Genomic DNA, 14,897 nt, shown 5'->3' with positions numbered 1-14,897 from the left:
AATACTATCTGTAGTATCCTTTTGGGTCATCTTATTTTTTGTTTGATTTGTTTACCAACTTTCAACTCATTTTATAGTGTTTTACCATAAACAGTTTTTAATAACACTTGCAATTAGTATTTGTTATCTGTGTTTAAAGCCTTTCTAGATTTCACCAACCAGAAAAACACTTCTGTGTAAAAATATTCTCTCCCACTTATTTCATATTGCACTGTCCCATTTTTTTTATTTCATATATATGTGGTGAAAATATTTTTTGGAAAATTGTTGGGCTGTATGTAAGCAGGAGTTAAATGACTATTTTGCAGATAAGGTTTCATACCAAATATGCTGTTTGAAAGATGGTTCAGAATCCTGTTTTATGCATTAGAAGCTAGTACATGATTTAGATATGGATATAAGTACTGTAACAGTCAAGATTTTAGCCTCTACAAATACGTAACTTCAAACTTGCACAGAATCCCACAGGTTAGGTACAGGTGTAAACTTCTATATGATACAGACTCAAGTGAATAGGGTTTATATGTTCTTGCTTGCTAAAATGGGAAGTGTTTGATGTCACCATTTTGTCATAGGTTTCATAGCTAATGGTGATATTGTTTTGTTTTTTTTTCCGTTTTCCCTAGTGCGTTTCTATGAGGGAGTAGTGGAGCTTTCTCTCACAGCTGCTGAGAAGAAGGATCCCCAAGGTCTTGGCCTTCATTTCTATAAAAATGGAGAACCAGAAGAGGATATTGTTGGACTTCAAGCTTTTCAAGAGAGGCAAGTATTCAGGATACTTTACTGCCATTATATGAGGTGCTTTTTTCCCAACTGATAGAAAAAGTACCTTGGAGAAGGTACACACAGTAATGACAAACAAAACCTTTCATAATGTGAGATACAATAAACATGGTTTTGCCCAGCATGCTCTTCTTGATTATTGTTAATATGGTACCATTAATAGGAAACAGAGGGTAAACTAACAGATGCAGAAAATGCTGTGATCTGAACATTACAGAAATACTTGTTTGAGACATGGTTGAGAACAAACTAGATTGCAGCAACTAGCTGACAATAATTTGTGACCTTTTGAGATTTCAGAAATTGTGTTTGGAAGGCATAAAATAATAATATTTGAGAAGAGTATTTTATAGATAACTGCAATGGCAGTTGTAAGGCTTGTATTTTCTTTTGCTCTGTTCACAGATTGAACAGCTACAAGTGTATCACTGACACCCTTCAAGAGTTAGTGAATCAAAGTAAAGCTGCTCCTCAGTCTCCCAGCGTACCCAAAAAGCCAGGTCCTCCAGTGCTGTCATCTGACCCCAATATGCTAAGCAATGAAGAAGCAGGGCACCATGTAAGAAACTCAAAATTACTACTGCCCTCCATAAAAAAGTGTTATTTGAAGGGGTGTAGAATTTATTATTAAAAAAACAATACGGAGTAGTTTAGCAAAGTAGATACAAGTCCAGCTTTGCCATGAATTGGCAGCTTTATGTACTGAGTGTTCACAGAAATGATGACATGCAAATAATGTGAACTTAAGCATTGTCACATACATTATTCAGTGCTTGATGTAATTAACCACTTTGGAATAACAGCTTTGGCATTTTCTTCCTTTAGTTTGAACAAATGCTAAAGCTCGCTCAGCGTTCCACAGATGAACTCTTCAGTACTGCACTTTACAACTGGTTGATACAAGTTGACTTGACAGACAAATTATTACAGGTGAGCTCATCTCTTTACAATTAATTAATTTGTCAGAAGGTTCCACTGAACTGGAAGAGTAAATTGTAATAATGCTGATGCTTTAAAAAAGAGAAGAGAGCAAGAATATAAATATTATCTTTACAACTTCTGCAGGTTACTGCCCCCTTTTTGGAGCCCTACCTTGTGCGGATGGCCAAACTTGACCAAAACAAAGTCCGTTACATGGATTTACTGTGGAGATACTTTGAAAAGAACAGAAATTTTAATAATGCAGCCAGAATCTTGGCTAAGTTGGCTGACCTGCATAGGTATGGATTATATGAGACCTATTGCATATACTGTGGTAATTGGGGGTGGGGGAGGAAATAAACTAATATTTTGAATATTTGTTTTGCAGCACAGAAATTTCACTTCAGCAGCGTCTTGAATACATTGCACGTGCCATTTTGAGTGCCAAAAGTTCCACTGCTATGTCCTGTGTAGCTGCAGATGGTGAATTCCTACATGAATTAGAAGAGAAAATGGATGTAAGGAAACTATTAATCTAAGCTATACCGTGAATGCATTATTTCACGTTGACTTACTGGCACATGATGTTTTTATTACCAATTCTGTAGAAAGTTTTGTTTTTATTACCAATTCTGTAGAAAGTTTTCTGTGTTTTCCTCCTGATGCGGCAAAGTTATGCAGTTGATAGGAGACTCTGTTGATGCGCAGTTGATAGGAGACAGTAATGTTTCTACATTAAATAAGGTAAAATTAAGCCTGGGTGTATTTGTAAACTTAAATTAATCTGGGTTTGAAATACTGTATTTTTCTTTTTAAACAAGGTTGCAAGGATTCAGCTTCAAATACAAGAAACATTACAACGGCAGTATTCCCATCATTCTTCAGTGCAAGAAGCTATCTCCCAGCTTGATGCTGAGCTGATGGATATAACCAGGGTAATGAAAATTTGCATTAGAAATCAACTTATCACATTTTTGGGGGGAGGGTTTTTTTTGCAGAGGATGAGCATATGCAGACTAGCAAAAATAAGTTACGCATTCCTGGTATAAGAATGTCTGCCACCTTATACTTTGTCTTTTTCTGTACTTCGATACTCCTTCAATCTACAGTACTTTAATTTATTCCACGTGTTTATCTTCTTTAATAAGTCTCTCACATTTATTAATTTATTGGGAAAATTGTTAGAAAGTTAACAGTATTAACTGAACTTCTAATAAGTTTGGGGATTGTATTTAAGAAGGGAAACTAAATGTAGTAAAAAAAAATCTAGTGTTTGACAACAGTTATTGAAGTTGCATCTTTGCTAGTCCGATGTCTACCATACAAAATAAAGAAAAGCTCATTTCCTTTTCATCCTGCTTGCAATGTAAACCTGCTAAATTTTTTTTTTCAGCTGTATGGAGAATTTGCTGACCCTTTTAAGCTCTCAGAGTGTAAGCTTGCAATTATACATTGTGCAGGTCATTCTGATCCTATCTTGGTACAAACTCTCTGGCAAGAAATTGTTGAGAAAGGTAGGTCTTAATGGACTGGCAGTAGTACAATCTAGAGCTGTAGGAAAATGGTATAATTAAAGCTATTAAGATTGACTGTGTGCTGTTACTGATACGCTGTCCAAGTTAGATGCATCTTTTTCTGATCTATTCTGTAATGTATTTGTTAAATGTAGTTACCTAGTAGTTCTTTAATGTTACTAGCTTTTTATTTGTGTGCTTGAAGGACAGAAAAGTAATATTTTTATACATATGTTGGAGTATATTGCATGTATGGATTGAAGAATCACATTTCAGGTAACATTTAAGTCATTTCATCTCTTGTTCTTAGATGCCATTATATATGGACTGTAGAACATTTTAAAATTTTGTGCAAAGGTTTCATGAGTAGGAAATTTCAAAAAAAAAAGTTAATTTTTCTGTGACAAAGATTAAAGAATCTTTAGGGAGATCAGAATTTTTATAATGTTGACAGGAGTGGAAATGCAAGAGCTTTATTTATAAAGCAGAACAGTAGTGGGCACAGCTGTACAAGCCTAGCCACTTAATATGATCGTCTGCCCCATCCTTTACCATGAGTTGGTCATTCAGTCTTTTCCTGCACAACCCCCCCCCCCTTTTTTTTTTTTTTGTGGTGGTGGTTTGTTTACTTTGATTTTGTGCTGGAGTTTTCCACTATACAAACAGTGATTGTCAGTTGCTGTTGGGTTTGATGGTCAGGTTTTAGGGGGCTGGTTTGTTTTAAGTAGATTTGCCTTGAACATCAAGGAAACAAAAATTTGTGAGCATACATATACATACACACCAGAAAAAGCTGTATTTTCACTTCCACATGCTGATTTTTTTTCACTGACAATAGCATAACATTTTAACGTGTTAGTACCTCAGTATAGTTGTATATAAATGTGCAACTTCCATGATTTCTTTTCACTTTCAGAATTGAGTGATAGTTTGTCCCTGAGCCCCGATGACAGAATGCAAGCACTTAGTCTGAAGATGGTATTGCTTGGAAAGATATATGCTGGCACACCTCGTTACTTCCCTTTAGGCAAGTTGTTTCGCCTGCATAGTAAATAAACATGAACCTTATGTGAATGGGTCTCAGCTTTCTTTTTAGCCTCTTAAAAGAAGTTTTAACCTAAGAAATGTCTAATTTTTAAATCCTAAAGGAAAGAATATTGATAATTTTGTGATATGTAATTACATGCTTATGATACGTAATTACTGTAGTAATTTGTTGCTTCAGCTATGGTGAAAAAATTCACCAATAATTTAAACTGTCAATAGTGATGGAGTTGATCATGAGGTATGATTACAAAACCATTACAGTTTTTACATGTGCAGTTTTTTTCTAGAATGTATCTAGGGATTTAACCAGGAGTTACAGTTTTTCACCCTGAACAGGGAAGTGAAGCTTAGAAGGCAGCAACAGTTATTTTTGGATAGCTCTGCAGATCCCATTTTCAAAAGTGATACAGTTTGTTTGTATCAAAGTACAAAGTAAAAATGTGTATTTATACATATAGTAAGATTTTAGTCCGCTGTCACTTCAAGTTATCTAATGTTATCTGCAGGGGCTGATTTTAAAGAATTCAGGAGGTTTTTGAGTCCTTTTTGAAGTTTCTTTCCGCTTTTAAGATACCTTTTTTATTTTGACAATTTGGTGTTATATAAACGCCTGGAAAATATATTGTTCAGCACTAAATGTTCTTTTATAGTACTAAAATATCATGAAAAAATAGTGCTGAACAATGTATTTTTAGTATTGTAAAAACATTTTGTGGTGAAAAATACACTGTTAATGGTTACTGACACTTCAGCATGATAAAAGATGCAGTAGCGTTGCTGGCTATTCTAGCAAATGAAATGACATATTCTTTTCTGCTGAAACATAAGTTAGTAAGTTTTTCTGAACTGCACAGTTGCATAGCACAATTGTAATAAGGTACTTAATATAAGTAGTCCTTCTCCATGCATTTATACTGCCAAAGATAGCACTAAGCTATGGTTTGCATATCTTTCTCTCAGCGGGGAAACTCTTACATGTGTTTCACAGGAGAAAGCTGTGTGGAAGACAGAAAATTAAACTTGGAGTAAATAGGTTTTAAATGCTAGATATAAAAAGCTTTTAAATAGCTTTCCTCGCTATGCTCCTATTAACAAGTTGGAATCTGAACATCCCATTATTTTCATCCTGCAGATTTTTTAGTGCAGTTTCTAGAGCAACAGGTCTGCACTTTGAACTGGGATGTAGGTTTTGTAACATACACCATGCAAGAAATTGGAACACCATTGCCAAGGCTGCTTGAAGTATATGACCAGTTGTTTAAAGCACGGGTAAGGAAAATATCCACAAAATAAAGATTTTTGTTTTCAACTGCTATTAAGATCTCTCTGTAACAGGAAATATAATGTAACATAAGGTGTGATACGTCAAAATACTAGCCTCATCACTTTTGCTCTTTTTTTTCTTTTTTTTTTTCTCAGATGCTCTTATTGCATTTCCCCTCCCTGTTGATTTTATTCACTTCAATCCTAAAGTATGAAGAAACTTGTTAATTCTCTTATTTTACGTAAAGGTGATTTTGGATTAAATAGGATTAGAATTGTCATGTTGCAGAAGAAACAGTGTATCTTGATTATATTAATTTTATTTGATTCCTATTAATGATTAAAATTTGCTATATTACTGCATCTAATCTGTTGATGCAATAAGTATAAAGAGTAAGAAGTCATATTTTTTAACTTTTGGTTTGTAGAACAGGTTTATAGAATTAACAGAAATTCTTTTTACCCAGATACCTTAGAGTGTAAGGAGTTCAGATCTTCCTAAAAATCTATTATTTTATGGACTGTAAGGTAATGGAAAACTAAGTTAAATTCACATACGGTTTTAGTAGTCAAAATAGTACTTAAATATAGACATAATACAGATTACAGTAGGATTCCCATTTCTCTTATGTTTTTGTTACAATGTATAAGTAATTATGTCAGCTGGCAACTTTTTCCTTGTCTCATTATTTGCCTCCTTAATGTTTTGGAATCTTTCTTAGGACCCTTATTGGAGTAGAATGAAAAAGCCGTTACACCTTTTAGAGTGTATTCATGTATTATTATCAGCATATGTACATGATCCAAGCAGAGTTCTTCTGAGGTAAGAAATGCAACTATGCCCTAATAACTACTGACAGAGGTAAAAAATCCTAAAGCACAGCACTTCAGCAATCCCCAAAGCTTTTCTTCTTTTCTTTTGAATGAATTAAGTATTTCTTTCCTAGCAGTGGCTACTGAGATACTTCATTCAAAACAAGTTGGTGGAAATTTGTAGGGTCCTGTCTATAAAGTGCTTCAATATATATAATTTTCTCCGCTGCACTGAAGATTCATAAGGGAATAAGAGGATTATTTTGTAAATTTTGGCAACGTACTTTAAGGAGTAGTACAGACAAATTTGAGGGAATCAGAGGAAGTCGGGAAGAATGAGAATTAGGCATTTTGTGAATGAAATAGTGAACTGCTTAATGAAGAAAGCCTAGAAGCACTGAGTTCTTGTATTGTGGAAAAGAGAAGACTAAACATGGGAGTAGATCTTCCAAGTTGTTTGGAAAAGGTTGCTGCATGAATCACTCTCCAAGATTTAAATTCTGCTTAGTCTGCAGCAGGGAAGAATTCAGTTGTAGTAACAAAAAAAGCTTCTACCTGGAAGTACAGCTATGTACTTGAGTAAGTTGCCTGCATATTATGGAACCTCTAGCTTCAGCAACTTTTGTGAACAGACTATACAAACTTCAGTCAGAACTGTCTTGTCTCAGAAGCAGTGTCTCAGAAGCAGTGAGCTGGACTAGACAAATTCTTGGTAACTCGCCTTACCGTATTTTTTTCTGAATCTCTTGAAGATACACATGTAAATAGCCCCTGTTCACATGCAGAGTTTATATCTATTTTTTCTCACTTTGTTGATCTCTTATAGTTAGCTGATTTAAAGTTCTAGTAACTTCATGAATGTTGTCTAATAATCTACTTAAGATATTAATACCTAAATTTTTGAGACTGAGGAATTTAAAATTACTATCTAAATTAACATATTTATTCTATTCATAAAGTAGTATATAAATATTAAATATTTCACATTGTTATTAAGCATCATGTTTTATTGTTTATAATTAATACCAGATAAACAGTACTGATGATTTTCCCATTATACCATAGTCACAAGCATTAGATTTCAAAAATCTATTTTTCTAAGTTGGATACTTCAAAGTAGCTGATAGATGTCTTGCTGATATGTTATTCCATTAAAACTCAAAGAGTGCTCACTCTCTGTTTCAGATTAATTCTAATATACAGGAGCAAAAAGGAACTCATCGTTATTCTATGTTTCTTTACAGGCGACAATTCACAAATGTTTGCTTAGACGCAGTTAGTTGCTACCTGGTTGAACTTCAGTCTATGACCCCAACACTAATGGTGCAGACCACAGTTGGGAATTTTAAATCGCTACAGGCTAAATTAGAACGGCTCCACTAATTGACTAATACACTAACACAGGCAGTATCTCAAATAAAATGAATTGTGACATGAAAGTTCAAACGTCTGCAGTGAATCTCTGGAAGAAGAGATCATCAGAAATTCTGAGAAAGTTGTATCCCCTGCTGCAGTTACAGATTGCGTGGCCTATATTCTTGTTATTCTAAAGGTATCTACAAATTGTAGAATGTAAATGTCACAGATTTTCTTTTACTGCTACAAAATTTTTTTAACAATGGAAAGCGTTTTTATACTCTTGGAATAAAACACATTGTGTGACCTTTCCCTTGAGGATTAAACACTTTGGAAAATATTCTTTTTTACCTGAAGTAATGGAGAAAAGTAGGATGCAAATCTAATTGATCGCTCGTTTTACAAGTATCAAAACAGTGACAACTGCAGAAGGCAAGATGATGATAAAAGCACATGTAGATGAGTCAGGCTGTAAACATGGCCATACCAGGGAGCAGTGATGTAATCATAACTCCGCATGATTGTATTTCCAGGTCTTCCAGTAACAAAGAATCATTATTTCAAAAATCTTACTTGAAACAGGGACTGCTTCTGCAGGTAGAATATTTGGGATGAAGTTGCAGACACTAGCAGTCTAATTTGTATTGCAAGTGAAATAACAGTATTGAAAGCCCATCGACTTACTTTCTGTATTCCATTTTAATGAATATGTTGTATCTATTGAAATAAAGTACACAAAACGTGACTTCTGTCTGCTTCCATTGCATGCACACAAGCACCAAATCATGTATATTCCTTAAAAGGAGCAAAGTCTATACATGCTTCCTAAGATTTTAAAATCTTGTCCTAGAAGGAAATCTTTTTTGTCTTGTTTACTGCTGTGCATTCTGTACATATTCGACAACATAAGCTCTGTATGGCATGCACAAGAAATTACCAGTTCATGCTAGTCTTACGTCTTTCTCAAGTATCTTCTTCACATATGCAAATAATCAGAGAACTTTCTAATGGGGGAAGAAGCAAATTATGCCTACAGAGTAGATGAAGGTATTCTTGTTTTTTTTTTCCCAGGAGAATTAGCAGTTGATATACACATCAGAGGTGTTAAAAAAATGGGGAAATAAACAGATTGACATTTACATGCAAGTTATCCACTTAAAACCTTTACTACCAGATGTGATTACTATGCTCTGAAGTTTTATTTACAGTATAGTAGTATTCTCTCTGAACTTTCAGGTACATTATGATGGTTTCCAGCCAGAGAATGCACTTAATGAAGTAATATGTAAATTATATTTCTTTTTTACCTTGTTAGATGAAAATAGAGCTGCAATCTTAATATTGGCTTTTCTCTTTTGTTAGTGTTGAAATTCCTTCACAGAGTATTTGAATGAAGGAATTGCTGTATGTCCTGGGAAAAATATTTGTATCTTTCTATATAAAAGTACATTCATTTTAGTTAGTACAAGTTACTTTATGCTGTTGTCGTGGTTTAAACCCAGTCAGGCAACTTGTTCACTCACTCCCAGTGAGTGGTGCTGGGCTGACAACAATCAAGCCCCCCCCCCAGGGCTCTCCCCTTCCCCGCTCCCAGAGGAACGGGGAGGAGGATCGAAAGAGTGCAACTCCTACGGGTTGAGACAAGAACAGTCCAGCAACCAGTGTACAACACAAATCACCACCGCTACCACCAACGACAGCAATGATAAGGGAAAATAACAAGGGAAGAGAATACGATACCACCGGCCAAGAAACGAGTCCCACCCGGAAACCCATGTCCTTCCGGGTAACTCCCAGTTACCCCCCACCCCGGGCATGACGTGCTGTGGTATGGAATACCTCCCTGGCTAGCCTGGGTCAGGCGCCCCATCTCTCCTTCCTCACAGCTTCCCCTCCTCCCTGGCAGAGCATGAGCCTCACAAAGTCCTTCATCAGGGTAAACATCACTTAGCAACAACCGAAACCATCGGCTTCACCAACACTGTTCCCAGGCTGGAAGTCAAAACACAGCACTGCACCAGCTACCACAAAGGAGAAACATGACTGCTACTGCTGAACCCAGGACAGCTGTTAGGTGTGTTTCACACCAAGGATGCCATGTACATATACCCAGGTCTTGTTCTTACGGTTCAGTTCATACCCCATACAAGTGATGTCCCAAGTCTTACCTGATGTATTTGTTTCTAAATTTTAATGTTTGCATGTAAGTGGAGCAAATGTTGTGTTGAGCTATATTCTGTAATCTGATTTCTAGTTTTAGATCTGAAGAAATGTCTGAAGAGTTGGGAACAGGTTCAAGACACAAATATGAGTTTCAGCTTTTTTTTTGTTTTCCAGTTAATAGAATAAGAATGCCTCTGGCAATATTACAAGGTTTCCAAAGAGTATCACAAGTTATCTTTGATATTTTTCATCCAATTTCAGGTAATTACACGGTAGACATTGCCTTACGTTTTCACAGCACTTGCTTTGCTCTCAGGTGGAGAAAGGGTGGGTTCAGTTTCCCGATTTCAGTTTGGAGCAATACGGAAGTCTGAGATCGGAGGAGAGGAGAGGGATGGGTGGATTAATGCAGTAGGTGAAACTTGTGATGAGTACAAGGAAGTAACTGACAACATGGATATGAATCTCACTAAAATGGTTATCAACAAGTTGGATAATTGCTTTTGTTGTTTTTTTTTTTTTTCTTCTTTTACCCCAGTGTTACTCATTCTCGATGAAGACTGGTTAAGGCAGGGAAGGAAAGAGGTTTGGTACAAGGTGGTTTCGGGAACAAGCACCAGTTTGAGAGAGTAGCTACTTTAAGGGAATCAAAGGCATTCTGCAAGGGAATGAAAGGCAGCGATCATCTGCTCACCTCACCTCCTTGTACACCACCTGAATTCCTGTATCTGATAGCGCTGATACCTTTAGCTGCGTCACTCAGCTCCCGCCACCTCCTAAGCCCGATGCCCGCCCGTGAGCCTCCGACCCTGACAGAGGACCGGACCCGCAAACGCAGCGAGGACCAGCGCCTCCGCTGACGGAAGTTGCCCTCGCTGCGAGACTCCGCGCATGCGCGCTGCGAGCTCCTCCGCCCGCGCTCCGCTCGAGGCCGTTGGTGGCAGCCGGCGCGGCGGCAGGTGAGTGCGGCCTGCGCGGCGCTGGGTGTAGTGGGCTGTACGGTCCGAGCAGGAGTCAGCCTGCGGGGCCGCATCCGCTCCTCCTCGGGCAGAAGTGGCAGTGGCGTTATTGTGAAGTCTTCCCCACCACTTCGGTCCCAAAGCGGTCTGCGCTCCGCTTCGGGGGCTGCTCCACCTACCCCGAGTGACTCTCACAGAGGTGAGGCAGCTGCCTGGCGGCCGCCGCCGCTCTTCCCCTTCATTAGGGGGTGTCCGGCGCGCCGTCGGCGCGCGGCCTGAGGCGGCCCCGAGGCTGCGTTGAGCGGGCGCGCTCCTCCGGTACCCGAGGATCGCTGCCAATGTCGTGCTCCGGCCGTGATCTCTCGCGGTTAGGAGGTTTTATGTGTTCTCGATTTCTTTCTCGTTCTTATTAGAGCTTTCAGTAAAGCTGTTGGTCTTACGACGTCTTTCTCTCACTTCTGGAGCAATGTAATCTGAACTGCAAATGGCCTCCACGAAAGTAAGACAGTTCAGTTTGGAAATACAGGTAAGTATCAGTTCTGTTTGTGTTTAGCAGGAAGCTGCTGTAGTTGAAGAGTTTGTGTCTGGATTCTCACCTTGTACTCCCAACCATCAAATAATAAAAACCTATTGTATTTGTTTTTCCTTTGTTTCTTCAAATTTTCTATGGATACGTGAAAATGCCACTATTTTTCTTTGTAATGGCCACCTAGAAGTTAAATAAGAATGGAGTTTAAGCTAGATGTACTCATCTCTACCTCTATAAAGCAGAGAAAGCCATGGCCTCGCATCTCATGGATTGGACAGGTAAATGTAATGAGCTCTTTTTTTTTTATTTAAATAAAAATATGCAAAGAGTGGTGTTTTAATTATGTAACAGTTTGCACTTCTGTGTAGTGGGGGTGAGTGAGTGTGCGTAAAAAAACCCCAACAAAACAAAAACAAACCTCAGGAAGTGTTTGAATGTAGGAGTTATTGAAATAAAAGGCTTATTCTTCTGTCTTATTGACTGGAGGCAGGAGATTAAAAAATTCTCAGATAAACAATTGAGATTAATTTGGTTTGGTTTTCCAAAAGAGCTGTTCCTTATATGGTATTGTTGTTTTGATGCTTCTAGCTTTTCATAACCATTTTTACAGTACATTGTTGGAAATTGTGAACAGAAATTTTTTTCCATACTATCTTGCACTTGTTGAGGGACGTGCTTTCTTAAGCTTTTTTGATAATCTTTTTTTTTCTTCTGCAGTATGATTTCCGTTGCAGTAGCTAACCACTTAAGATCAATTCCTTCTTCTGTTGAAATCACTGACAAAAATTTCCTTAAATTAAACTCTACAACAGGAGATAACTAGTGTCTAATTTGTTGTTGTGTTGTCATTTCTTGGCAGGTAGTTAAGTTGAGATTCTTTGAATGATTGCAAAATTAGTTAGTTTGAAACCTGTGAACCATCCTACCAGTGTAGAATGATGCTAGGTGTGATGTACTGTAAAGCAAATATACCATAGAATGAAATTGATAACGGTAATTGCAGCTGTAACATGTTTTTACTTACCCTTTTTTAAATTATTTTTCGCTAATATTTTTTATTGCTGCATTGTTTTCTAGGCTTAGGTAGAAAATACTATTTTAGAAACTGAAATGCTCTTATTTTTTTCTTTCAACAGGAGAAAGAGGCTGTTTTTCTTCTAGATGATAAACGTATAAATGAAATTAACCTGGCATCGGGGAAGACGAAGAAAATCCCTCAGTTGCAGTCATTGCTGAAAAATGTAGTTGTTTTGACAACATCAAGAAATTGTTAAGTACAATATCTTACTTTTAAAAACTCATGTAGTTTTAAGAGTTTAGAAAGTATATCTAAAGGATCAGTCAGTTAACTGACAGATAACTGTCAGCTTTAGAACTGACAGATAAATGTGAGCTTTGGAACTGTGACTAAGATGGAAGGGAAGTAATTCTAAGGACTTCGAAATAATATCCTTGAAAACATCTCTTTTCTGATGAACGCAGGTGCTTGGTTGGCAGGAATACTTTCAACAGGAGATCTGTTTCTTTGGAATAAAGATCAGGACTGCTTGAAAATTGTGCCAGCAGTTGAAGAGTCTAGGAAAGTAGTTGCATCAGCACAAGGTAGTTTTTTTTTCCAGATGGTCTTTTGACAATTAGAATAGAGCAGCAGTGGTTTTCTTATTGTTAAGTGTTAGTGTACAAGTAAAAGCTGTATTTTCCCATTGGTTTGCATTTATATAATTTGTATGCTGGCTAAGCTTTGACAAATGTCCGAAATATTACTTGAATGGTACAGTTTTCTGTGTTTAGTTATCTCCTGTAAGTAGTAATTAATTTTTAAAACCACTGAGTATTTTATTTTTTAATGGTTAGTTTTTAACTGTACAGAAACAGTCCTTGCTAGGCTTTGAATAGCTGAGAACAAACATACATTAGATGTAAACCCTGTATGCATAATTTAAATGTATTCTGTAGGTAGATTTTTATAACAAATGCTAACTGAAGAGAATAATATAAAGGCACGTATTTGCATACTAAGTATAAAATAATCTCACTGATACCAGATTGAAAAGTGAAGTACTGTATAAGCAACTATGTCATTTCTGGGATGATCAGTAGTGCATTTAGGTACTGAAAATAATAGATAGTAGAGCATTTGAGCATTTTCATGAAAGATAGATTTCAAGAAAAATGATCTTTAGAAACAACTCTATTGGTTGAGTCTTGTGGGGAAGATAATTAATAAAATGCATAAAAGTGTGTGTCCTGTCTGACATCCCTGCTGTCCAAGGTCTGTTGTCAATGACGAAGCTGAAAATGAAAGACACTTAAGGGCAGCAGCTTGGATTTTGTGTGATAGAGAAGAAATCTCCTTTATCTATGATTCATTTTAAATCTCAATCTAACAGAGGAGCAGCAACTATTCTGGCACATTGTTCTATTTGTTGTGGTGGTGTTGCTTTTTTTTTTCCCCCAGAGTGTTTAATGAGATTGTACTTGTATGTGTCCGGAGATGGCAGAAAAGCACTATTAACTACTCCTACAGCATGTGTTTTTTTATGGGAAAGCATAGAACATGAAAATACATCCTCTTGTAAAAATTCTTCTCCTGGGCGTTGGACACAGATTTTGCCTGATGAATCAGTCATGTTGCCTTCTGCTGAAGAAAAAGAAATTGGAGTGCATGCTGCTTTCATACAAAATGAGGTAAAATAAATAAGCCCTAAAATGATCACTCAGTCTCTTTTTTTAAATTAGAACCACAGAAGCTACAGTGAATTTGAGCGCAACATCTGCCTCTTCACCTCTTTGGTGTTGTATGTAGGCTTATTAGTTCAGTTCATATTGGATATAATGAAAACATATTGGATATAATGAAAACATAAGAACAGCTATACTGCATCAGACAAAAGTTTATCTGGCCTAGTAATATTCTTGAAAACCTTTATTTTTTTGAATGACATTGTTATTTAATCTGAATTGTAATGGCAAGTTATCTAAATATGTAAACAATTACAGACAAAATTGTGTGTTACCAGGTTTTTGGTTTTGTTCTGGTTTTTGGTTGTATTGGGTTTTTTTGTTGTTTGGATTTATTTTTTTTTTTCTCCACAGGTTCTGGGTGATTGCTGCTTGTGCTCATTTGTGTTCTACTCTGGAGAACACCTGGTACTCACATTTTCAATTATTCGATGGCATGAAAATAGCTTTAAATATGTTAGGTAAGTTCACAGATATTTGAAGTTAATTAGCTTGAGCAAGATTTTTGTTATGAAGTGCTTTCGAGTTGGGATTTTGTTTCCTGTTCCCCTTTTTGTCATGTGTGCCTAGACAAGAGTGTGTGTCTCTTTTTCTTTATCTGGGCCATGGCCATATACTGAAATAGTTGAACTGATATAACTTCTTAAAAATGCAGTTGAACAGTAATCCTGAGTCCATTCTGTGTATAGTCCATTCTTCTTTCTTAAGTGAGATACGATTATATATGAAGTGAAATAGATACGTTCTTTGCAAGTATAACTTGAGTAACTTGTTAGAAATTTGCCCTCCACTTGATGTGGTACAACT

The 14,897-nt window shown here is 36.7% G+C and overlaps 2 protein-coding genes across 3 annotated transcripts in view; both read left to right on the top strand.

Annotated features, from left to right (window-relative positions):
* NUP155 (nucleoporin 155) overlaps window positions 1–8,442 on the top strand; it is a 29,048-nt gene extending 20,606 nt beyond the window's left edge. For both annotated transcript variants that reach the window (XM_062615408.1, XM_062615407.1), the window contains 11 exons: window positions 627–762; window positions 1,189–1,342; window positions 1,609–1,713; window positions 1,849–2,003; window positions 2,093–2,222; window positions 2,526–2,639; window positions 3,098–3,218; window positions 4,135–4,245; window positions 5,398–5,534; window positions 6,251–6,351; window positions 7,586–8,442. In XM_062615408.1, coding sequence (XP_062471392.1) covers window positions 627–762; window positions 1,189–1,342; window positions 1,609–1,713; window positions 1,849–2,003; window positions 2,093–2,222; window positions 2,526–2,639; window positions 3,098–3,218; window positions 4,135–4,245; window positions 5,398–5,534; window positions 6,251–6,351; window positions 7,586–7,724 — 1,403 coding nt within the window. In that variant the 3' untranslated portion in view covers window positions 7,725–8,442. The remainder of the gene's footprint in view (window positions 1–626; window positions 763–1,188; window positions 1,343–1,608; window positions 1,714–1,848; window positions 2,004–2,092; window positions 2,223–2,525; window positions 2,640–3,097; window positions 3,219–4,134; window positions 4,246–5,397; window positions 5,535–6,250; window positions 6,352–7,585) is intronic.
* A 3,052-nt stretch (window positions 8,443–11,494) lies between these two features.
* Window positions 11,495–14,897, top strand: part of CPLANE1 (ciliogenesis and planar polarity effector complex subunit 1) — a 63,311-nt gene continuing 59,908 nt past the window's right edge. Inside the window, exons 1-5 of the mRNA XM_062615406.1 lie at window positions 11,495–11,626; window positions 12,485–12,617; window positions 12,831–12,950; window positions 13,807–14,036; window positions 14,445–14,551. Of these exons, the coding sequence (XP_062471390.1) occupies window positions 11,546–11,626; window positions 12,485–12,617; window positions 12,831–12,950; window positions 13,807–14,036; window positions 14,445–14,551 (671 nt within the window). The 5' untranslated portion in view covers window positions 11,495–11,545. The remainder of the gene's footprint in view (window positions 11,627–12,484; window positions 12,618–12,830; window positions 12,951–13,806; window positions 14,037–14,444; window positions 14,552–14,897) is intronic.

Source organism: Pezoporus occidentalis, unplaced genomic scaffold (genome assembly GCF_034315485.1).
Source record: "Pezoporus occidentalis ecotype Australia unplaced genomic scaffold, CSIRO_AGI_Poc_V1 ctg181, whole genome shotgun sequence".
NCBI lineage: Eukaryota > Metazoa > Chordata > Aves > Psittaciformes > Psittacidae > Pezoporus > Pezoporus occidentalis.
The sequence above is the reverse complement of the archived record's forward strand: the minus strand, read 5'-3'. Positions and strand labels throughout refer to the sequence as shown.